General features: G+C 42.4%; 1 protein-coding gene and 1 pseudogene across 2 annotated transcripts in view; both read left to right on the top strand.

Moving 5' to 3' along the window:
• The window catches only part of GPR89A (G protein-coupled receptor 89A), a 37,634-nt gene that overhangs the window by 5,262 nt on the left and 7,547 nt on the right, over positions 1–24,825 (top strand). The window contains exons 2-8 of the mRNA XM_084867109.1: positions 6,040–6,099; positions 8,392–8,495; positions 12,804–12,910; positions 13,263–13,364; positions 15,887–16,007; positions 16,581–16,661; positions 22,881–22,990. Coding sequence (XP_084723235.1) covers positions 6,040–6,099; positions 8,392–8,495; positions 12,804–12,910; positions 13,263–13,364; positions 15,887–16,007; positions 16,581–16,661; positions 22,881–22,990 — 685 coding nt within the window. The remainder of the gene's footprint in view (positions 1–6,039; positions 6,100–8,391; positions 8,496–12,803; positions 12,911–13,262; positions 13,365–15,886; positions 16,008–16,580; positions 16,662–22,880; positions 22,991–24,825) is intronic.
• LOC311613298 (small nuclear ribonucleoprotein E-like) lies at positions 9,298–9,832 on the top strand (annotated as a pseudogene). Its single transcript has one exon. The product of its transcript is annotated as a small nuclear ribonucleoprotein E-like (transcript).

Below are 24,825 nucleotides of genomic sequence, written 5' to 3'. Positions count from 1 at the left end.
CCCCACCCTGGGGATCGAACCCACAACTGGGGCATGTGCCCTGACTGGGAATCAAACTGGGACCTCCTGGTTCAGAGGTCAATGCTCTACTACTGAGCTATGCCAGCTGGGCTCAATTCCCTGTTTTAACTTTTTCTTAGCATTTATCACTATTGTTTGTGGTTTTGTTAAGTATAAATTCCATGAGGTCCAAGGTATTCTTTCTTGTTCTCTGCTGTAGTCCCTAGCATCTAGCTCAGTTGCAGATAGTAGAGACCTAGTCAGTATTTACTTAGTAAAAGCACCTGTCTGGGGAGATGCAGGCACCTGAGAAACACCTGTCGCTCATTTTTCCTGGTTTATATGAACTGAGAGACTTATTTGAAACGAAAACCTGAAATTACGGTGGTAAATTAATGAAGCTCTCAGCCTCAGGCAACATCTTGGTGTGGAGATGTTCACCTCGTCACAGGACAAAGTTCAGATTCTTAGCATGGCTTGAGTCTTATGAAACCCAGCTCTTCCCTCCCCCGCCTTGGCTCTCACCATCTTTCACTTCACCTTCTGCTTAGCCCTCTATTCCTTAGCCTTCAGAATTCCAGTCTGTTCTCTCCTTCTGGACCTTTCACCCATCCATACCCTCCACTTCCTTCTCCCTGCTCATTCCTTCAGATTTCAGCATGAACATCCCAGAAGCCTCTCCCATCTCCATAGAACTCTTTGCCGACTTCGCTTGTAACATAATTACATGTTCACGTTGATTTGTGGTTACTTGTCTCTCTCCTCCATAGATTATAAACTCCTTCAGACAGCCCACCATTCTGCTTCTGGGCCTGGCACATATTAGACACTAAGAAATATTTGTTAAGTGAATAAAATAGTAAATAAGTGATCCAAGAAAGGGGTCTTTTCCAGTCAGTTCTTTAATAACTGGTGTGTTGTTTTTTTAAATCTGGAACTAATTTTCAATGTAGGAGTGATTTTGTGAATAAAAGCAACTGTTAACCTAGCTCACATTTTGAGCCTTCTTTGCAGTCATACAATTTATCAGTTCCAAAGTCCCAAGGTCAAGACCGTACAATTTTAAAAATATTAACCCTCTTTTTTGAATAAGAAGCTGTGCACCTTTTATTTGCAAAACTGTTTGAAAATGCTTTTTATTCCTTCTGCTTGTTTTTAGATTCTCTATAATTTTACCAAAATTCATATTTACCTTGGACTTAACTCTCCAGTTCCCTTTATTTTTATTATTATTAGTCGGGTAAAAGTCTTAAGCTTTTTTTGTCAATGTGAAAGAAGCCCACAAAGAAATATTAAAAGCATAGATTTCTTTTTCTTTGTCTTCCATTTCCCCTCCTTTCATATTTATTGTCATTTTTGCTTGTTTTCTTTTTCTTGTTTAAAGATCCATTTTAAGCCGAAACCGGTTTGGCTCAGTGATAGAGCGTTGGTCTGCGGACTGAAAGGTCCCAGGTTCGATTCCGGTCAAGGGCATGTACATTGGTTGCGGGCACATCCCTGGTGGGGGTGTGCAAGAGGCAGCTGGTCGATGTTTCTCTCTCATCGACGTTTCTAACTCTCTCTCTCTCTCTCTCTCTCCCTTCTTCTCTATAAAAAATCAATAAGATATATTAAAAAAATAAAGATCCATTTCAGGTGCTTTTAGTGTTATAGATTATCTTTTTAATCACCTGTCTTCGTCATACCACTCCCAGTCCTAAATGCTTAACTCCCCCAACTGCAGACATGACTTCTTAAGTCATATAAACATGGCCTTACACTCTCAACTTAAATGTCTTCTTTCGTAGTAATTTATACCCTTTTTCCCCGAAAATAAGACAGTGTCTTATATTAATTTTTTCTCCCAAAGTTGCGCTAGGTCTTATTTTCAGAGGATGTCTTATTTTCGGGGAAACACGGTAGTAGCCAGAGGGTCTCCTGGGTTGTCTAGGGGTGTTTTCTCCTAATCTGCTCACCCCTCTTCTCGGTCTGGATTCATATTTCAAAACTACTTTTTCACACCTTCTTGTTTCTTTACCTACATACAGAACTCCACACTTGGGTCACTGCTGTAGCTTGTCCGTTATTAACTCAGGGCCTGAGGGCTGATGTAGAAAATCAGGCAGTTGTGCGGCTTGCCAGTGCCATGAGTTGATGGACACTGAGTCGTGGTGTGTTTTTCTTTACCTCAATTAGCTACTTGTTCCATTCCCCTCATCATTGCTCTGTGTCTTTATCACTCTCTTCAAAGTCCTTTTTCCCCTCCTCACCTCTGTACTCTAGCAGATGGCCTTACCTCCTACTTTAGTAACAAAAGCGAGGTCAAAGGTGTGATTTCCTTCCACTTCCTACCTCTTAACCTAGGCCAGTGGTTCTCAATCTTCCTAATGCTGCGACCCTTTAATACAGTTCCTCATGTGGTGGTGACCCCCAACCATAAAATTATTTTCGTTGCTACTTCATAACTGTAATTTTGCTACTGTTAATGAATCAGAATGTAAATATCTGTTTTCCGATGGTCTTAGGCGATCCTGCTAGTATCGATAGTTCTCAGCCTGAGGGGTTGGAACTACCACCGTTGCACTCGCCAGCTGAGCAGCGTTCTCCCTGTGGGAGTGCACTGATCTCCTGTGTTGAGCGTCTGCCCCCTGGTGGCCAGTGCACATCATAGTGACCGGTCATTTACAGTTCAGTCAGTTTGCATATTAGGGTTTTATTATATAGGATTATGCTTTTTGTTCTAGTATTTCTATGTTTAAATATCCTTTGTACTTTTATATATCTTTATATAACCCTTAAGTGTTCTTTTACATCTATTAGTTGACTTATCAGTTTCAATATTCTTTGGACTCATGTTATAAAAGATAAGTTAATCAGTACATTGAAGCAACTTTATATCTTCTCTCCCCTTATGTTTATCTAGGCATTAATAGTTACATTGATTCTAAGTTGCTTTTTGCATATTATTTTACTTATTTTTATATATTTTTAATTTATTTTAGGTGTGGGTCTGTTTTTAAAAATTTACCCTTGCCTCTAGTCTTTTTTCCTGTGGTTTTCTAGTCTTTTTGTAGTTGACTGAAATTCCCTAGTTTTTCTTTTACTTCCCCTTCCCCTGTTCAAACTTTGTGCCTCACTTTTCCTGAGTAAAAGGAGCAAGAATATTAACGCAACATTTGCTGGGTACTTAGTGTGTGCCTGGCACATTTACTATTTGTTTTTCTTTTCTTCTTTTTAATTTAGCTTATACAACTTTATCATCAATAAGTGTTTGATTTTTTAAAAATGTATCCCATCCCTGCTCTCCCCTCCCCTTTGGCAACCATAACTATGCATCTGTTTCTTCTTTGTTTGTTCATTTGTTTTGTTCTGTTTTGTTTTGTTTAGATCCACATGTAAGTGAAATCATGACCATTCCTTCTCCTTCTTCCTGGTCTCTTTCCATGCCCTCCAGTGTGTCTTGTCATATAGCTCCCTCACTCCACATGTAAGTGAAATCATAGAGTATTTGTCTCTGTCTGACTTTTTTAAAATATATTTTATTGATTTTTTTTACAGAGAAGAAGGGAGAGGAATAGAGTTAGAAACATCGATGGGAGAGAAACATCGACCAGCTGCCTCCTGCACACCCCCTACTGGGGATGTGCCTGCAACCAAGGTACATGCCCTTCACCGGAATTGAACCTGGGACCCTTCAGTCCGCAGGCTATCGTTCTATCCACTGAGCCAAACCGGTTAGGGCTGACTTTTTTATCTTAGCATAATACCCTTTAGGTCCATCCATGTTGAAAATGGCAAGATTTCATTCTTTTTATTGTTGAGTAATATGAGAGAAGAGAGAGAGAGAGATCTTCTTTATCCATTTATCTATCAATAGATACCTAGTTTACTTCCTTATTTTGGCTGTTACTGGTAATGCTACAGTGAACATAGGGGTACATGTGTCTTATGGAATTAGTGTTTTTGTTTTCTTCAGATAAATACCAAGAAGTGAAATTGCTTGGACATTTGGCAGCTCTATTTTTTATTTTTTGATGACTCTCCATATTGGTTTCCATAGTGGCTGCACCAATTCACAATCCCACCATGATGCGTGAGGGTTCTCTTTTCCACATCCTCACCAAGGCTGCTGTTTCTTGGTTTATTGATGGTAATCATTCTGATAGGTGTAAGCTGGTATCTCATTGTGGTTTTAATTTGCACTTCTCCGATGACTAGGGATGTTGAGCATGTTTTCATATGTCTATCGACCGTCTGTATGTCCTCTTGGGATAAATGTCTATTCAGGTTCTTTGCCATTTTTTAATTGGATTGTATGGGGTTTTGGGTATTAGACTTTATAAGTGCCTTATATTTTGTATATTAACCCCTAATTGGGTGTATCTTATCCCATTGATATGATGTCTTTTCATTTTGTTGATAATTTCCTTCACTGTGCAAAAACTTTTTAGTTTGGTATTTTGATGTTTTGTTGAGAGTTTTTTAGTCAGAAGTGGATAGTGAATAAAAATCTATCTATTTAAATTAGACATTGAAAACGTGTATGGTAAGCACTTTGATAGGGGAAGGAGGGGCAGAATAGGGATCATGTAAAAAGAGCAACTTGTTTTGATTTGGGAGGAGGCCTTCCAGAGGTATATGGGGACCTGGAGGGTACGTGGGAGGGGACTGGAGAGTCTGCAAGGTCTTGATCTGAAGCAGTGTGTGTCTGAGCCAAAGGCAGCTCCATGCGGCTGAAGCTAGGACTTGGTGGGTAGGAGGAGCACAGCAAGAGGAGGAGGAATCTCAGTTAAACTGTGCCCCAGAGGTCACCCTTGCTCCTCAATTCATTGGGAAGGCATAAAGGATCTTATTCTTGAATAAAGTTCCTAGCCAATATAAGAGGAGAGGGAGGGAGAAAGAGTGTGTGTGGGGGGGGAGGGGGGGTGGGGGGGGGTATGTGTAGAAGGTTCTATTTACTTGTGGAAGACAAACCCGCTTCTGAGCACTGAACAGAGCTGCCATGTGGCTGCTGCCTCTGATGAACCAAACCCACGAAGTGGTACATGCAGTCGCTTGCATTTGCACTGAGATGGAAACCACTTTATCTGGGTTAGGAAGGATGCTACAGAAGCTAAGAAGGCCCCACCAAGGAAAACATAAAAAGTATCACTCTTTCTACTACTTTTCTTTTTTTAAATCGTAACTTCTTTCCCATGAAGTTGTTTGTTGTTGATTTTTTAAATACTTGAAAACAGGGATCATCTGTAAAACAGCAAGTTTCACTGACTTCTTTTTATTTGCTAACTTTTCTGGCTCATAAAAGGATTATCATTAAGATTAGCCAGGACCGGTTTGGCTCAGTGGATAGAGCGTCGGCCTGCGGACTGAAAGGTCCCGGGTTCGATTCCGGTCAAGGGCATGTACCTTGGTTGCGGGCACATCCCCAGTAGGGGGTGTTTAAGAGGCAGCTGATCGATGATTCTCTCTCATTGATGTTTCTAACTCTCTGTCCCTCTCAATTCCTCTCTGTGTAAAATCAATAAAATATATTAAAAAAAAAAAAAAAAAAAAAAGATTATAGGAAAGCCCGACCGGTGTGGTCAGTGGTTGAGTGTTGACCTATGAACCAGGAGGTCACAGTTCGATCCCTGTCAGGGCGCAGGCCCAGATTGCGGGCTCACCCCCAGTAAGGTAAGGGGGGATGGTACAGGAGACAGCCAGTGAATGATTCTCTCTCATCATTGATGTTTCTATCTCTCTCTCTTTCCCTTCCTCTCTTAAATCAATAAATATATTTTTTAAAGAAAACTTAAAAAAAAGATTACAAGAAAAGCATACTTTAATTTTTGTCTAACTTAAAACACATTCTAAAACATGGATAATTTCAAAGATTGAAGAGTATTTTATTGTAATATCTACTCCTAATGTTGAGGATTTCAGTAAATAGATCTTTTATGAGTAGGTCTCATCTTTAATATCTGAAATTAACTATCTCGTTAGCAGACCTTTTATCATAAAATATATAAGGCATTTATCAAAAGCTATGTGTTCTGACTTTCTGTCTTCTTTCTCCTTCAGATACTTTTCTTCGGATTTGGGTGGCTTTTCTTCATGCGCCAACTGTTTAAGGACTACGAGGTGAGAAGAGATCATCTTGATGATGTTAATACTGTATGAGTTTAAATCGTCTTAAAATGGGGCAGAAAGAATCCTCATGTTAAATAAACTAGACAGAGAAAAGTAAAATAAAGGTCATGTTCACTTCCAAGATAGAAGTGTTTGTCACATGATTCCTATATAATTCTTAACTTGGAGACTATGATTAGGTTTAGTTGGCTTATTTATTTACTTATTTATTTATTTAAGCAAGTCATGCATATAGCCAAGAAGTCAGGAACAAGAAATGCCTTGCCTTGGTGACATCAGTATGCACACCAAAAGCAAACAGTTATTCTTTGGGAGAGAATTTAACTTACGTCTGAATAATGTTCCTGTTCATTTGGGTGTCTGACCTTCAATATCAATGACCAATCTTACATCCTAAATTAATACCAAAATCATTTAATTCAGAAAAATACCAACCCCTACTGGACTTTTCCTAACCAATCCTCCTCCTTTAGTAAAAGCTCATGGTTACAGCCTGCTTTGAGGTCATCCTAGGGTATTCGCCATTAAGCCTCCCAGGTGAGATGGGGCTGTTGTCTGAAAGAGCCGGGATTCTAGAGTTTCTGTTCTGCTCAAGGCTTTAAGACCTCCGGGGAGGGTCCGGAACTGGCCCAGGGTCTGCAGAGCATTGAAGAGACCTTTTAGCTCTAACCTTTGTACACAAACCTGCCATTTCTATTGTCAGTGGCATCAGGAATTCTAGGTGCTGCTGTGACCCTGTCCCTTCACTTCCTTATGCCTTAACTTCTCCCTCCGCAGGGTGATAGTAATAGTGTCCCATGATTCAGAAGTACACCTACTTTTTTTTTCTCTTAATTTCTAGTTTATTTTTAATATATTTTACTGAAGTTATGTTAGGTAATAAAATTATACAGGTTTCAAAGTGTACAATTCTACAATACATCGTATATTGTATTGTGTGTTCACCATCCCGTCTACTTCTGTCACCATTTATCCCCCTTTACCCTCTCCTACCTGCCCCTGCCCCCCTTTTCTCTGGTCATCATCATACTGTTGTCTGTTTCTATGAGGATGGTGTGTGTGTGTGTGTGTGTGTGAGTGTGTGGTTTTCCTAAAGCTTTATCCCTTTATTTCACCCAGCCCCTCTCCCCTCTGACAGCTGTCAGTTGTTCTCTGTAACTATGAGTCTGTTTCTGTTTTGTTTGTTTGTTTGTTTTGGTCATTAGATTCCTCAAATCAGTGAAATCATATATTTGAGTAAGATTTCCTTCTTATGGCTGAGTACTATCCCTCTCTGTAAACGCACCACAGTTTTTTATCCATTCATCTACTGATGGGCACTTTGGCTACTTCCAAATCTTATATTATAAACAGTGCCGCAATGAACAAAGGTGTGCGTGTATTCTTTCCAATTAGTGTTTTCTGTTTCTTCAGATATATTCCCAGAAGTGGGGTCCCTGGGTCAAAAAGGAGTTCCATTTTTAATTTTTAAAAGTTTATCTTTAGCCGAAGCCGGTTTGGCTCAGTGGTAGAGCCTCGGTCTGCAGACTGAAAGGTCCCAGGTTCGATTCCGGTCAAGGGCATGTACATTGGTTGCGGGCACATCCCCAATAGGGGGTGTGCAAGAGGCAGCTGGTCGATGTTTCTCTCTCATCGACGTTTCTAGCTCTCTATCTCTCTCTCTTCCAGTTAAAAATCAATAAAATATATTTTTTAAAAAAAAGTGTATCTTTATTGTTGAAAGTATTACAAATGTCCTCTTCCCGTCTCCTCTCCCCCCCTCCCCCCCCGCACTGACCCCTGTACCCTGCTTCCATCCCCTCCCCCAGGCCTTCACTGCACTATAATATTTTATTTAAATATATTTTATTGATTTTTTACAGAGAGGAGGAGAGAGGGATAGAGAGCTAGAAACTCCGATGAGAGAGAAACATCGACCAGCTGCCTCTTGCATACCCCCTACCGGGGATGTGCCCACAACCAATATACATGCCCTTGACTGGAATCGAACCTGGGACCTTTCAGTCCACAGGCCGACGCTCTACCACTGAGCCAAACTGGTTTCGGCTGCACTATAATATTTTAAGGAAACTCCATACTGTTTTCCATGTGGCTGCACCAGTCTGCATTCCCATTACCTACTTTCATCTATTTCTTTAGCTCCAGGCAAATTACTTTTGTGCCCGTCTTTCTAGTTACTGGAGAATTTCTTCAAAATAAGTTTTCTGGGTTGTAACCAGAAGATGATCGATTCGGTATTTCAAACAAGAAAATGACCCTTACTCTCTGCTTGGCTTTTCACAGGTGCGTCAGTATGTGGTGCAGGTGATCTTCTCCGTGACTTTTGCGTTTTCTTGCACCATGTTTGAGCTCATCATCTTTGAGATCTTAGGAGTGCTGAACAGCAGGTGAGTGAGGGTATGAACGGCTCTCCTCTGGGAGAGACCTGTGGCCTTTCTGTGCAGGAGATGGCTTTCTTGGATCCCATAGCTGAACATGCCCGCCGTGTGGGTAGTTCAGTCTCAGTACTGAAATCGTAACACCAAACATGGGTTCAACCACCTGGGAGCGGGTGTGACAAGGATTGTGAAATAGCAGGGAAAAGGTCTGACCACTAGCTCTGAGATATTAATTGAGAAGAAGTTCCTAAGAGGCTCATCCTACTGAGGCTTCACTCCTAGAAGTTTTATTTTTTCTCAGCTGTTCTCTGACTGAATTCCAGTACCAGCCTTCCACATTGTGCTGGGGATTGACAAATCTACCTGAGCGGGTCAGAATTCCTCCAAGTTAGTTACGGGTTTCTTTCTTTTTTCACACACACACACACACACACACACACACACATATATACATATATACATATATGTATATGTATATATACATACACATATATATACATATATATATTTCAGAGAGGAAGAGAGAGAGAGAGAGAGAAAGAAACATCAATGATGAGAGAGAATCATGGATCGGCTGTCTCCTACACACACACACACTGTGGATTGAGCCCGTAACCCAGGCATGTGTTGAGTCGATGTTCCACTCTCACATAAATGTTTCTCTCTCTCTCTCTCCCTCTCCCTTTTTCTCTCTATAAATCTATTTAAAACTCTTTAAAAAAAATAAAAATAAAAGAATGACTGGAAACAAGATTGAAAATAAAGGTGGGAGAGAAGCACTTCCCGGGAACTGCGCCGGCCGCTATGCCAGCGCCGGGCACTTCCGCTTCTGGTTCTTTCTTCCCGGAGTGGCTCAGAGGCTAGCGTGGGGCTCGGCGTGGTCTTTGTCAGCTTCCACCATGGCGTACCGCGGCCAGGGCCAGAAGGTGCAGAAGGTGATGGTGCAGCCCATCAACCTCATCTTCAGATACTTGCAAAATAGATCTCGGATTCAGATGTGGCTTTATGAACAAGTGAATATGCGATAGAAGGCTGTATCATTGGTTTTGATGAGTATATGAACCTCGTATTAGATGATGCAGAAGAGATTCATTCTAAAACAAAGTCAAGAAAACAACGAGGTCGGATCATGCTGAAAGGAGATAATATTACTCTGCTCCAAAGTGTCTCCACCTAGAAATGACTTGAGTGCTAAGTGAGGAGTTACTGAGAAACAATATAGTTTGTGTTGTATGGTGTCCTTTGTTTGGAGAATATGTCTTACCCATTTATCCATATTGGCTTACAATAACCTTAAGTAACTACTAGATGACAATAAATGATGTTGAATTGTTTTTGTTAAAAAAAGAAAAAGAGCCGAAACCGGTTTGGCTCAGTGATAGAGCGTCGGACTGCGGACTGAAAGGTCTCGGGTTCGATTCCGGTCAAGGGCATGTACATTGGTTGCGGGCACATCCCCGGTAGGGGGTGTGCAGGAGGCAGTTGGTCGATGTTTCTCTCTCATCGACGTTTCTAGCTCTCTATCTCTCTCCCTTCCTCCTCTCTGTAAAATATCAATAAAATATATTTTTAAAAAAAGAAAAAAGAAAATAAAGGTGGGATGTTTCTTGCTGCAGTGGTACAAATAGTTCATCCCTAGAGAAGTTAGGCCTGGGTGGCTGTGATCTGGGAATGCAGTGTGGTAGCACTTGCTACAGTCCTAACTCAAACCAACAACTAAAGGAATAAACCCGAACCTTCCTGGACTGGAAGAGTCCACAGTGTGCGGGACTCACATGTCTGAAAAGGGGCTTCTGTCTAGGGAATATAAAAGGTCCTTACAACTCAGAAATTAAAGGGCAGATAACACAACTGAAACATGGACAAAGGATCTGGATAGGCATTTCTTCAAATAAGATGAAATGGCCAATAGCACATGAAGAGATACTCCACAGCAAATGAAAGAAACTACAATGTGATACCACTTTGTAGTTTATTATAGACACCCACTGGGATGGCAATAATAAAAAAGTAATGTCCTGGCCAGGTGGCTCAGTGGTTAGAGTATTGGCCTGCGGACTGAAGGGTCTCAGATTTAATTCACACATACTTCAGTTGCAGGTTCAATCCCAGACGCTGGTTGGAGGCACATATGGGAGGCAACCAATCTATGTTTCTTTCTCTGTCTCTTCCCTCCCTCTCTTAAAAAAAATCAATGAAAAAGTATCCTCGGATGAGAATTAACACACACCAAAATAACAATAACAAGTATGGACAAAGCTACGGAGAAATTAGAACCCTCATACACTGAAGGGAGAATTAAAATGGTGCAGCCACTTTGGAAAACAGTGGTAGTACTTAAAAAATTAAATAGTCACCATATGACCCAGCAGTTCCACTTTTAGGTATTTAATAAGAATAAAAAACGTGTTCACACAAAAACCTATACACAAATGTCCATAGCATCACATTTATAATAGCTAAAAAGAACAACCCAAATGTCCACCAACAAATGAATGGATAAACAAAATGTGATATATCTATACAATGGAATGAAGATTATCTAGCCTTAAAATGAAGTATTGGTAGATGCTACAGTATGGGTAAAACTCGGAAAATTATGCTAAATGGCCCTGGCTGGTAGTGGTTAGAGTGTTGGCCTATGCACCAAAGGGTCTCAGGTTCAATTCCCTGTCAAGGGCACATCCCTGGGTTACAGGTTCAATCCCCGACCCCAGTCAGAATGAAAGTGGAAGGCAACCAACTGATGTGTCTCATCTATGTTTCTCTCTCCTCCTTGCTCCCTTCCACTCTCTCTCAAAAAAAAAAAAAAAAAAAAAATCATTGGAAAGAATATCCTCAGGTGAGGGTCAACAAAACATACAAACAAAAATTATGCTAAGTGAAGGAAACCAGTCACTAAAGATCACATATTACACGATTCCATTTATAATAAATGCTCCGAATAGCAACTCTGTATGGACAGAAAGTTTCCTAGAGGGAAAGGTGGTAAGAAAGGGGAGTGACTGCTAATGAATATAGGATTTCCTTGGGCAGTGTTGGAAATGCTTGAAATTAATTGTGATGCTCACACAACTCTCTGAATATACTAAAACCCCATTGAATTGATACACTTTTTTTCCTTGATTTTATTTTTAAATATATTTTTATTGATTTCAGAGAGGAAGGAAGGAGAGAGAAATAGGAACATCAGTGATGAGAGAGAATCATTGATCAGCTGCCTCCTACACACATTACACTGGCAATCAAGCCCACAACCTAGGCATCTGCCCTGACTAGGAATTGAACTGTGACTTTTTGGTTTATGACCAATGCTCAACCACTGAGCCACACCGGCTGGGTGAATTGTACACTTTAAATGGTGAAGTATATCTCAATAAAATTACTATAAAAATTCTAAAATATTTTAATAAATAAAATATTTAGATGCAATAATGAAGTCATGCAAATCAGATGTTTAGTTCTCTACCACAAGATACAGAAGAAGTATTTCTGAGTCTTTATAGCACACATTAAGCTAACTAACATTTTTTTAAATTCTCAGAATAAAATTCCCAGTGGTGAGTGAAGCAATAGTCATTGTGTCAGTAATAATGTATGTTCATATATATTATTATACATGGTGGGGGTCTTAATCCAGCATCTAGAAGGGTTTAGGAATCTGGAGAAGGCGCTGTGTATAAATTAATCAAGAGTCCAGATATGAAACATAATTTTGGAAGGCATTTTGGGGAGCCAGAGAAAACTTAGCTAAAGAAACTAAGTTCTCCTGTATCACTGGACCCCTTGCTTTTTATTAACACAACTTGTCCTAAGGCACGATATATATATATATATCTCAAAGGCCAAGTTTGATATACAGAATCCATTGTCAAATTGGAGGAACTGCCTTCGCTGTTCAGGTGTTTGGCCAGCAGGAGGCAATAACATGTAGATTAAAATGCTCTCAGCTGTCTGGCAGCAAGCAATCGTTTATGCATCCTTTTCCGGTTTGGGGAAATGCCCTCAGCCGTCTCCAGACGATTCAGCCCTGCTGACATGCTGGAATTAGCTTCCGGCAATACATTGTCTATGAATGTAACTAGAACACTAACAATCTCATCTTAATAAGTGAAAATTTAAGAGGTTAAGATGATGATATATTCCTCTTGGAACTTTTTTCCTGCTCTCTATAAATGAGCAGGTAGTAACAGCCTCGGTGACTAGCTAGATGGGTATATTCAGTATTCAGTTCGAAGATCAGGAGATCCTCTGGGAGACTAAGGAGAGTGGCAGCTGCGCCCCTTCCCTCCTCTGACGGCTCGGCCTGTCTTGCAGCTCCCGCTACTTCCACTGGAAGCTGAACCTGTGCGTCATTCTGCTGATCCTGGTCTTCCTGGTGCCTTTCTACATCGGCTACTTCATTGTGAGCAACATCCGCCTGTGTGAGTGTTGGGCCCTCGGGGCTGTAGTCTGGGGCCACCTCCCACACCGCATCTTAAAGGGCTGGCACAAAATAAATATTGAATGAACGATTAGGGTATTTGTCCCGTCACAGATCTGGTTCTGTTACTATCAGATCCTCTTCCTTAACTCAGCCCACAGCTTAATTTCAGCCAAGTTTCTCTTAAAGTGGTAAGGATGCGTTCTCTAAAAATTACATTGTTCCATCCCTCATTTGCCAAGTGAACAAGCCAGCCAAATATAATATAAATTAGTGTTATCCCATAGCTTTTAAGTAGAGCAAACTCTTTAGCCTGTATCTGTTTAACCTTCATCTTGTCTCCTCCCTCTCAGTGCACAAACAGCGGCTGCTTTTCTCCTGCCTCTTATGGCTGACTTTTATGTATTTCTTCTGGAAACTAGGAGATCCATTTCCCATTCTCAGCCCAAAACACGGTGAGTGCGTATGTGTTGAGGGGAGAAGAGGAATGGGTTATTTATAATTTTCTGATATTTAAAAAAAAATCATTTTTAAAACTTCTGATTGTGAGAAATATAGCAAATGAAGTCTCTAAAAGTTTTCTGGTTTTGAACCAAATTGTCCCTCCATCCTAAGAGGTGCCACATGCCGGTTTTTCCTTTCAGAAAGGAGCTTTTGAGCTTAGGGTAGTGAATACGCTTCAAGGGAGTAAGGAGGGGACAAAGGTGTGTTTAACTCCAATCTCCTGACACTGTATGTGATTATGGGACTATATTTGTATGTGTATTTGGAGGTGGGATGTCCATAAGCTTTTACCAGATTCCCAAAAGGGTCTGTGGCCACTGCTAACATGAGGCTAAAGATTCTCTTCAGGGGGTATATGGATTTGGGGAAAGAGCAGTGACATAAAACACAATTAGTGAAAATAGAAAACTTTCTAAGAAACAGTATCTCTCTTCACACAAGGAAGCTCATTTTAAATCCAGGAACAGGTCGTGAACAGTCCTAATTTCAAACAAAAATGTCTTGACTAACAAATTCTTCCAGAACTACTTCGCAAATACATATACAGATTTACCTAAAATCAATTAGAGAGCTCACCTGTAATAAACATACCAGAGCTTTTATACTGGAGCTTTTAAACTATATATGTAGCCCTTGTCAGTTTGCTCAGTGGTTAGAGTGTCGGCCTGCTGATGGAAGGGTCCCAGGTTTGATTCTGGTCAAGGCTACATGCCCAGGTTGCTGGACCGATCACCAGTAGATGGTATGCAGGAGGCAGCCGGTCAATGATCCTCATCATTGATGTTTCTATCGCTCTCCCTTCCTCTCTGAAAATCTATAAAATTATATATATATATATATATATATAAGCATCGTAGAAGTACCACAGGACTAAACCTGAAAAAACCCACTGAAGTCATCACCTGCCACTTAGGACTGTGACATCAGGGACCAGACCATAGAACCGGTGTCCCAGGTGCTGTTGTTATTCCACATAGTTACGAATGCATTTGAGGTTTCACACGGCTGGTGAATTTGATGCAGCCTCGGGAACAGTCAGACCTTGCCTTCGAGGAAATCTAGAAAAGAACTTTTGGCTTTCCTCCAGTTCCGCAGTATAAGGAGCATGCTAGGAAGGGGTTAGCATGATGAATGAGCCAGGCCTAGGATCTGCCTCTCCCCCATGCTTCCTTCGCGTCTCCTCGTTTCCTGTGCCAGGGATTTGGAAGAGGGAGGTTATGAGACTCTCCTGCAGGAGGAACAGAGGAAATGTGCAGCTTTTAAAAGCATGTGCAACATCATAAACAACTGTATATTTTATAAACTATTTTGAAATGTTAAATAACATTAAAGAAGGCCAAAAAGTTAAGAAACACCAGCCTACCAAAAACATTCAAACTCAACATGGCGTACAAGACGCTCTGTGGCCTTTCTCTGTGTCTGCCCTCCAGCCCCCCGAAACTATTCGAAGTTTCTGGAGCTGTTCTATCAATCTAGACAACCCTCCCCCCTGTCTACCTGGGAAATGCTGATTTATTCTCTCAATAGTCAACTCTCGTCTGCTCCTTTGGCCTTCATTAGAGAATACTGATTGCTCCCATCTCAATGTACTTATATAAAATGCATAATTGTTTTCTGACTTTCTCATTCACCTATGAATTCCCTGAGGTCATAAACTACATTTATCTTCGTATCTTTAGTGCCTAGCGAGCAACCTAGCACATAGCGTTTATCACCTGTTTATTGAATCAGTGAATGAAAAAAAGTTTAAGTCTTGCCAAGGTAGTAGATGAACTCATTCACCTATGAGTTCCATGAGGTCAGAAAGTACATCTTATTTATCTTTCTATCAGGAAAGTAACTAACGCTCTGGATAGGAATTTAGGGTGTGATAATATAAGTAAGCATGCCCATGTCAGTGTAGGGAAAGGTTTGGAGAAGGGAGACGCTGATAAGATAGCTCTCATATAAACTATCCTAGCTAATAAATAGAGAATATGCAAATTAACCATCACACTCAAACATGGCTGCGCCCACAGCAGAGGTGGGGTTTCTGTAACACAAGATGGCTGCACCCACAGTGGGGGCTGAGTTCCTGTAACGAGCCTTAAGGAGCAGTCTGGGTCTCACACGATTTTGAGGTGCCGTGGGTGGATGGGGACTTGACTCTGGGTCCCACAGAGCACCCCAGACTCTGACAGGAGGAAGATTTTCATATATATTTTACTAATTTTCTTCATCTTTGACACTTCTATTATAGAAAAAGGGAAAATAGCAGTATTAAAATATTTCCCCCAATTAATCACCTTTTAATGTGCACCAATATCAGGCCACTAGTATCAAATAAACCACAGAGAGGCAAATTTGTTTCAAATTTGTGATATTAGAAATGAGGGCCAGGAGCTATAGAAGGACCCCAGGCTGCTTACAGTGACAGCACAGTAAGCAGCTATTCCTTAGCTAACGGTAAATTAATGTTTTTGCCTGTTTCTAGGGATCTTGTCCATAGAACAGCTCATCAGCCGCGTGGGTGTGATCGGTGTGACTCTCATGGCTCTTCTTTCTGGATTCGGTGCCGTCAACTGCCCGTACACTTACATGTCCTACTTCCTCAGGTAATGAGAGTGTGCTCTCGTTTCTTTCTCCCTCTTCTTCTTGAACACAAATGTCATACCATGCCACCATCATTAATACTTAAATATCAGACTTATTAACACTGCCTTTTTATTCTTTTCCTCTGTCCTTATGGGCATTGGCCTAGGAATCTTTCTAAATAAGTCTTATTACTTATATTGCTTGCCCTTATTTGTCCTACATTATTTATTTTACCCACCCCTTTTTAAAGGCACAGTGGACAGTAATGTGAACTAATCCCAACAAATTAGTTCCTCCCAAAAGTGGAACAGACAATGCCAAGTTAAAACTGTGCTCACACGTGCATCGTAAATGTCACTGGCTGAAAGCTAAGAAAGACTAACGGACAACTAATTCCCTTCCATTGTCCTGAGACCCGGGAGTATTAGCTATAGAAAAGGACAACAAAAGCATTTGTGCTCATTTTCATTTTCTCTGGAAAAAGTCCTTGAATTGCTGGGTAACAATTGAGGTATATGTGTTTCTCCAGCTGCCTTGTGTTATGCCCAAGGACGGGACCCCAAAACATTGCTAGCAGTTTGTGCTTATTATAGGAATGTGACGGACGTCGACATCCTAGCCCTGGAGCGGCGACTGCTCCAGACCATGGACATGATCATCAGCAAAAAGAAAAGGTGAGAGAGCAGCTCATTAAACAACTTGAACGGTTAGAATTTCTCAACAAGAAACGTTACTGTGCATTGGTGCTAACGGGGAATTTCATCTTACTCATTTCCATTGTAAGTTCGAGTATGATCAAAGACAGTGTCTAGTCCTGTGTGAAAGAAAACTTTCAAATACAGTCACATTTCCTGCCTTTTGATCAATTCTCTTGCGATGAAATATTGGAATAACTTATAATTGAAGGTATTCTACATTGGATGTTTTAAAAGTCTATTATCCTGAATGTTCACGAACTTTTTCATGCCTGTCTTCAACCTTTTCAACTTCCTTTTTCTTAACTACTTAAAAAAATTCTTCAGGTCTTCAACTATTGTTATTGTTTTATTATTTTAAAAGCATGTTTAAACTGTATGTTTTCGAAGTGGCATTTCTTGGTAAAAGCATAAGCTCTAGACTCAGGCTGTCTGAATTGATTCCTTGGCCTTGGCCTACAACTCACAGTGACCTTAAACTAGGTACTCTGTCTCCTTATGTCTTGGTTTCCTCATCTGTAAAATAGAGGTAATAATAGTGAACTGACATGTAAAGGTATTAGAACAATGAGTTATAATTCATAGCTAAAGAAAACTATAGAACTTATTAATAACCTGCAGAATAACCGTTTGGTTTTAATGCTTTGCCTTCATTTATTATTCACATATCCGTTTACTTAGTAATTATAGAAAGCCTAGTTTACTCCAGGCACTGTACTAAAGGCTGAATATACATAGAAATACAGAGGTGAATAGGGTACTCAGTCTCTGCCTTCATGAAGCTTGTTAGTCTACTGTCTTTATTAAAGTCATTATTGCCCATGTAATAATGGTGACAGGTTTTTAACTGCATAAGTGGTTTTGCATTTCATGTTCCTTCCTTCAACACCTTTTTATAGTGAGACCCAAGGTCAAGTCAAAGAAGCCTTAATGTAAGAAATAACAATAGACATTCGAATGATAGAGGCCCAGATTCACCAACCAATTACTAGGATATTGAAAGCAGATACACATAGGTATACATTTATTTACTTAAATGTTTTGTTTTTATTTATTCTATATAATTGATTTTACATGAATGAGTATGAATGCAGATTTTAAAAACATAATAAAAACAACAGTATTCATTATTAGAAGACATTTATATAGAAACAATACTATTTTGATTCCTAAGAATATTCTCCCTTTTACTATATTTCTTTTATTCATACCGAGATGAATATAAAGTCATTACCCATGTCAAGTGTGGATGTGTACTTGTAAGGCACCTTGTCACTAGTTCTGGTGGGTCATTGGCTCTGATGTACCCCTACTGACCTTGTCTGAGGGTCTGGGGTGGTTTGGGCCCTGCGATTGGTCTTATTAGTTTGAGTGGCTCTCAGGTGAACCAGCCTCCTAACCTGACCTCGTTACCACAGCTGTGTACCCAGTGCAGCTGCTGGGCAGACCAACAGCTGGTGTGGTAATATGAGGGCCCCGGGGGTTCATACAGTGGCCTTGTTATTTACCAAAATATAGAAAAGCTGTTCTCACAAACACATGCTGCCTTCCAATTTAACAGCGGAGGGCCATAGTGCGGTGACATACAAGAAAAATAACATCTGTTGGAAACTAAAAGCTGATGGTTGAAAATGGAGACAGGAGAAAGGTGTACTGTCTTCTCACATGGAACACTGAATATAGATGAGCTCTATTTAGGAAACATTCATCAAAAACTAGTTCAGCCCAGGCTGGTGGGCTCAGTGGTTAGAGCATTGACCCACAGATCAAAGGGTCATGGGTTCGATTCCCAGTCAAGGGCACATATCTCTGTTGCAGATTCAATCCCTGGCCCCAATCAGGGTATGAATGGGAGGCAACCAATCGATGGGTCTCTCTCACTTTGATGTTTTTTTGTTTCTCTACCTCCCTCTCTCTCCCTCCTTCTCTCTCCTCCTCCCTCCTCTCTTCTACTCTAAGTCAATAGAAAAAATACCCTCAGCGGAGGATTAAAAATAAAAACCTAGTTCAGATAGAGTGACCATAGTGATATAGTGATCAAGCCTTTGAGCTTTCTTCTGCTTGAGAGAATTAATGATTCATTTTGCTTTGTCCTTTTGTTGACTTAGATATTAAAGCTTTTGTTTTGGTAATTTATGATATAGTCACTGTTCACAAAGTAGTAGTACAATTTTGAAATTAGGGTTTTGTAGGAGATAGAAAATATAGCTGTGCAACTACACCGTGGCATAATGAAAGAACTAAATCTCGTTCCTATTAACTTGCTAAGAGGTCTTGAGCAATACTCATTTGTAGAATGCCAGTGGGCCCCTTTCTATCCACGGTATTTCACATAGCTTGTGACACAGAGAAACTAGAGTCTGATGGTTGAAAATGGAGACTAAAAGCTGATGTAAAAGTTATGAAAGAAAAATCTTAACCTCTATCCTGGATATTTTAGTCTCTCTTGAAAATGTGTAGCGATCTGGAAAAGATACATATTCTCCTGTGGAATGTCAACTCCAGCCACAGCTGCTGTCAGACATAGCAGAGGAGCCCAGCCAGAGTGGCTCAGAGGCTGAGTGTCCACCTGTGAACCAGGAGGTCACGGTTCGATTCCCGCTCAGGACACATGCCCGGGCTGCAGGCTCAACTCCAGTGTGGGGCGCACCAGAGGCAACTGATCAATGACATTTCTATCTCTTTCTCCCCCTCCCTTCCTCTCTGAAGCCAATAAAAATAAAGTAAATAAAATTTTAAAACACCATCATAGAGGAAATTTCCAAGAATGGCACTATATAAAGATTTCAAGCAATTCCTTCAATAGAAAGTCATAAAAACTAAAAATGATTAAAAACAAATATGTGAAGGCCCTGGAAAATAACCAGAAAGAGGCAGAGATTTGAGAAGGGTCTCAGGTAACTGCCTGTGTGTGGCTTATTTGCCTGGGGTGCTTTTCAGCCCCGCCCACCCTCCAGCATCCACTCATGCATACAGGTCAATAGAGTTCAAATCAGCACAGTGACTGGACATCTAAAAGGACATTTCTGAAAGCAAGAGAAATGCAGGATAGGATCTAGAATCTACATACAAACTCTGCCCAAATCTCTGCCTCATCATTAAAAATACATATGCAAAGTAAACCCCAGACAGCCCAAGAAAACTAGAAGGGGGTTTACCCCTGACACGGATTTGCTGGTCCACAAGGGTTACATGCTGTGTGGTTCTACTTACATACACCTTTGAAGTGACACAATGGAAATGGAAAACAGTCGTGGTTGACAGGGCTTAGAGGGGCTGGAGGTGGGAGGGAGTGTGCTGTACAGGGGCAGCATGTGTGATCCTTGTCGTCATGGAGATTTCTGTGCCTTGACCGTGTCAGTGTCACACCCTGGTTGTGATACTGTACTGTAAATGTGCAAGTTGTTTCCATTGGGGAAAGCATGGGCTCTCTCTCTTATTTTACAACCACATGTGAACCTAAAATTTTATCAAAATAAAATGTTTGATTAAAAAAGAAAAGCATGCCCTGGCTGGTGTGGCTCAGTTGGTTGAGCATCATACCATGCCCCTAAAGGTCGCCGGTCCCGTTCCCGGCCGGGGCACATGCCCAGGTTGTTTGTTCAGCCCCAGGTTGGAGTGGATGGGGTGGGTCTTCAACCAATTGACGTTTCTCTCTCATATCAGTGTTTCTCTCTCTCTCTCTCTCTCTCTCTCTCTCTCTCTCTCTCTCTCTCTCTCTCTCTCCAAAGAAAAAAAAAAAGACTTTAAAGGTTTTATTAAAATACAGAGGGAGGGAGGAAAATAGCCTGGCCAGGTGAGGGTGGCTTAGTTGTTTGTACACCAAAAACGTTGCAAGTTCGGTTCCGAGACAGGTTTCAGATTGGATCACCTATTGGGTATATACAGGAGGCAACCAATGGCAGTTTCTCTCTCCCTAACTCCCTTCTTCCCCCCCCCACCCTCTCTCTCTCCTCCCTCTTTCTCTCTTCCCCTCTCTCTCAAATCAATTAACATATCTTCAGGTAAGGATTTAATAATAAATTAAGAAAAGAAAAGCGGCTGCTGACTCCCACCAGAAGCGGAGACCAGAGAGCAGTGTGGTAGCACATTTAACCCACAGGAAACAGCCAGCCTCTTCACTGAAGACACCCGCCCCACCTCACCCAGAGCTGATGTTTCTCCAGGTTGTGGGTTTGAAAGGCATCTGGCTAATAATAGATATGCTCTTGCTCCGGACCTGCCCCTGTTATAGAGAGATAATAGTGATGATGGTCTGGTGGTGGTGGCGGTGCCAGGGAAGAAAAGTTCAAGGTCAAAGTCAGCCGCGTCTGTGGCATCTCCTATTGGTTTTATTCCTTTTACCACACCTCTGGCGTTAGTTGTTCCTTTTTCCTTTTTGAATATATTAACATATATTTTTATATGCAGTGTATTTGATAAAAAGAAAGTTAGTTTAGAGGCAAATGATAAAAGTGAAAGTGAATTGTTAAAACAAGGCCAGGCTTGTCAGGGTACAGCCGCTCTCACTTCTAGTGGCCCTGCCTCTGCCTGCGGGGGCCCCTGCGTGTCAGCCAGTCCCACCCGCAGCCAGGCACTGTGTGGGCTGTGCTGTGAGCACCGGGACCCAGGGAACTAGCAATGGCTCTGTGCGCCCTCTCTCCCATCCTCTCCCTCAGTCCGGCATGGGAAGCTTCTAAGTGGGTGAGAGACCTTCCTATGTGCACACTCGCTCCAGCTTTCCTGGCTGTGAAAATGGGGAAGCTACAGGGGTGAGTCTTGTCAAGTCAGAATCTCCCAGGTCTGAGCCGCTTCTTGCTCATCAGGTACATCTCCAGCAGTGCTGACTGAGGGGGGGGGGGGTGGTTAGGGGAGGGGCAGAGGACCCGGTTGGAGTTATGTTCCATCCCAAGCAGGGCCTTTTTGAGGAATGGCTAAGTCAGCGTGGCCAGCACACCTAGTACTCTTTACTGTTAATGTTGTTTTAACCAATAGCTTAAAAAATGTCGCCCATAGAACTACCGTTTGGTATTTGGTCCCATTGGTACATTTGCATAAATACCAGCCTACTTCTTCCTCCTCAGCACTTCTGTCTCGTCTCCCAAAAATTTTCCCAAGTTAAATTTTTCTTTAGTTCTACTACGCTACTTGTATTAGATTCATGCTGGTTTATTTTAGGCCTGTAGGCTTTGACCCATTTATATACTCATGATCTTAGTTTTCTTCACAAAGTCTGTTTTTGTTGTTTTTAAATATATTCTATTTCAGAGAGGAAGAGAAAGAGAGACAGTGAGAGAGAGAGAGAGAGAGAGAGAGAGAGAGAGAGAGAGAGAGAGAGAGAGACATCAATGATAAGAGAATCCTTGATCGGCTGCCTCCTGCATGCCCCCTACTAGGGATAGAGCCCACAACCTGAGGAACGTGCCCTTGACAGGAATCAAACCCAGGACCCTACAGTCCGCAGGTCAAGGCTCTATCCACTGAGCCACACTGGCTACGGCCAAAGACCCTATTCTTATGTTTGTTGTACTGGGCTAAGGAAACTAGAAATGGCTTTGTGCGCCCTCTCGCACTGCCTCTCCCCCATTGGTACTGTATTTTAAATAGTTTCCCCATTTGCATAGTCGGGAAAGCTGGAGCAGGTACGTACATAAGGAGGAAGGTCTGTCACCCACGTAAAAGTCACTTCAGCTTACCGTGCTGGACTGAGGGAGAGGCAGTGGAGAGAGGGCGCACAGAGCCGTTCCTGGTGTCCTCAGTGTGGGCCGGCACTGCCAGCAGCTCCCGCTGAGGCAGCCACTGCAGACCTGAGGCCCAGAGGAAGGCGGAGTGAGCTTCCTGTTAGCGGACTCAGTGGAGGACATTGGAGTTGGAGGGGAGGGATGGCATTTAGAAGAGTCCAGGTTGTGTGACTGCTGGGTCTTTCTTCCTATCCATAGAGGAGGAAATGAAAACCCTAAGGGCTGACAGCTTCTGAGGGGCGGATCAGTCCTCACATGTATTCCCTACGCCCCACTCCGCGCTCCTCGCCCAGGCCTCATCGCCCCGGGGCAGTCTCCCCTCAGCCGTAAGGTGGGGAGCAGGGACCCCGAGCTGCCTCCTTCCCTGAGCACCTCAGCAGAGGAGCGGCGGGCCTGAGACTAGGTGGGTGGGAATGACTGAGGGCTCATGCTTCCTTGCTGAGTTGTTATTTGGGAATTTGTTTGTTTTTCATTTCAGGATGGCAATGACTCGGAGAACCATGTTCCAGAAGGGGGAGGTGCATAACAAGCCGTCGGGATTCTGGGGGATGATAAAGAGCATCACCACTTCCGCTCCGGGAAGCGAGAGTATCCTCCACCCTCGGCCTGATCCTTTCCCCGGTTCCGTGTGACACTCAGCATTAGTGTCTCAGGTGCGCAGCACAGCGAGCAGACGCTGCAGGCGTCACTGCCGAGGGTCCTCCCAGTAAGTCTGGGCCCCAAAGGCGCCCTCCGTTCTCTCTCTCTCGGCTCCGGCCCGGGGCAGGAGGAAAGGAGCATTTCATAGTCTCTCCCAAGGCAGCTGGCTGCACCCAGGCTCCAGCTGGCAGGCTCAGAGCCAGCTTTCAATCCCCAAGATGATCCTCACATGGGCTGAAGGGTCCTGACAAGTGAGTCTTCCCGTTTACAGATGAGAAACAGACTCAGAGGCAGGTGTCACGCAGTGGTTTGTGGCAGAGACGGAGCGGAACTGTGGGCTCCCTTTCTTGGCCCTTCCGCTGCACCGCCCCGTTTCCCAGCTCTGAGCACCGAGGGCAGCACGCAACGCTCCCCACGGGGATGGTTTGTCTGGAACGCCAGGGGGCCCATTTCTTACGCAGTCAGTTCCCTAAACGAATTCCAAGCAGCTCTGTATTTCCAGTGACTTTTTGGTTTAAAGATCAAGGAGGTTGGGTTAACGGGTTATTCTTGGCCCTGCTGGTTAGTGTTAAACCAATTCCCACATTGAGGGGCCACATCTCCTCGTGACTGTCCGGCTATTAGGTCAACACTTTGGGGACCCAGCACTGAGGTAGCACAATCCAGCTTCTCTGCCTGGGGAAGCACACGCTCCCTTTTGTTCACCTGGAGGAAGAGGATGTGGCCTGTTCTTGTTAGAAATGACTAAATGTAAGCACATGGAAAAGTTTCTGTGGTTTGTTGGCTGCATCGTGCCACAGCGGCCACTACTGAGGAAGGCCCTGTGGGCTGACCTGTGAGGCCGTGGGAAATCTCAGCGGAAGGAAGATGGAGGTTAAAGTCAGTGCTCTTTCAGAAGGGCGTCTTTCCTGTTCTTCTGACATAAAATTCCACGGGAGCAAAAGCTGAGGATGAAGCTGTCTTAGTGACAGTCAACTCAACAAAAGCACCAGGATTCTCTAACTTCTCGGGGCCTGTTTTCCTAACTGGAGAGGAGAGGAGCGTGCCTGGCTGATCTGGAAAGGGGCACAATGTTACGGGAAAAGCAGGCCTGGAGTAGGACGGATCTGGCTTTGCATCCACGCCTGTTAGCTGTGTGCTTCCAGCCAGTTATTTGACTCTGAGCTTTACTTTCCTCATCTGCAAAATGGGTAATGACACCTAGCTCATGCGATTTTTGTGAGGATAATAGAAGATCATGTCTCTAAATCCTAAGCTGTATTAAAAGTTAGTAAAGATTAACTCAGTTAATGTGGCTCATCGACCCAGTGATCCTATTTTAGGAATATATCCTAAGAAACCCAATGCCCCGATCAGGAAGAATGTCGGCACCCCTATCCACTGAAGCATTATTTACAATAGCTGAGATCTGGAAGCAGCCCAGGTGCTCATCAGTAGATGAGTGGATTAAGTAGTGGTGGTACATTTACACCGTGGGATACTATGCAGCTGTACAAAATGAACGAACTCTCACCCTCTGAGACAGCATGGGGGGACCTGGAGAGTATTATGCTGAGTGAAATAAGCCAGTCAGCTAAGACAAGTATCACACAATTTCACTCCTATGTGGAATCTAATTAACAAAATAAACTGATGAGCAAAATATACTGAGTTGCCACATTATTATGATTTCTGAAGGCATAATAATCTGGTCACTCAGTGTATATCCTATACAATAAAAGGCTAATATGCAAATTGTCCCCTCTACCAGGAGTTTGACCAGCAGGCAGGCCAGCCAACCACCC

Source organism: Pipistrellus hanaki, assembly GCF_964339955.1.
Source record: "Pipistrellus hanaki genome assembly, chromosome: 18".
NCBI classification, from domain to species: Eukaryota; Metazoa; Chordata; class Mammalia; order Chiroptera; family Vespertilionidae; genus Pipistrellus; species Pipistrellus hanaki.
The sequence above is the reverse complement of the archived record's forward strand: the minus strand, read 5'-3'. Positions and strand labels throughout refer to the sequence as shown.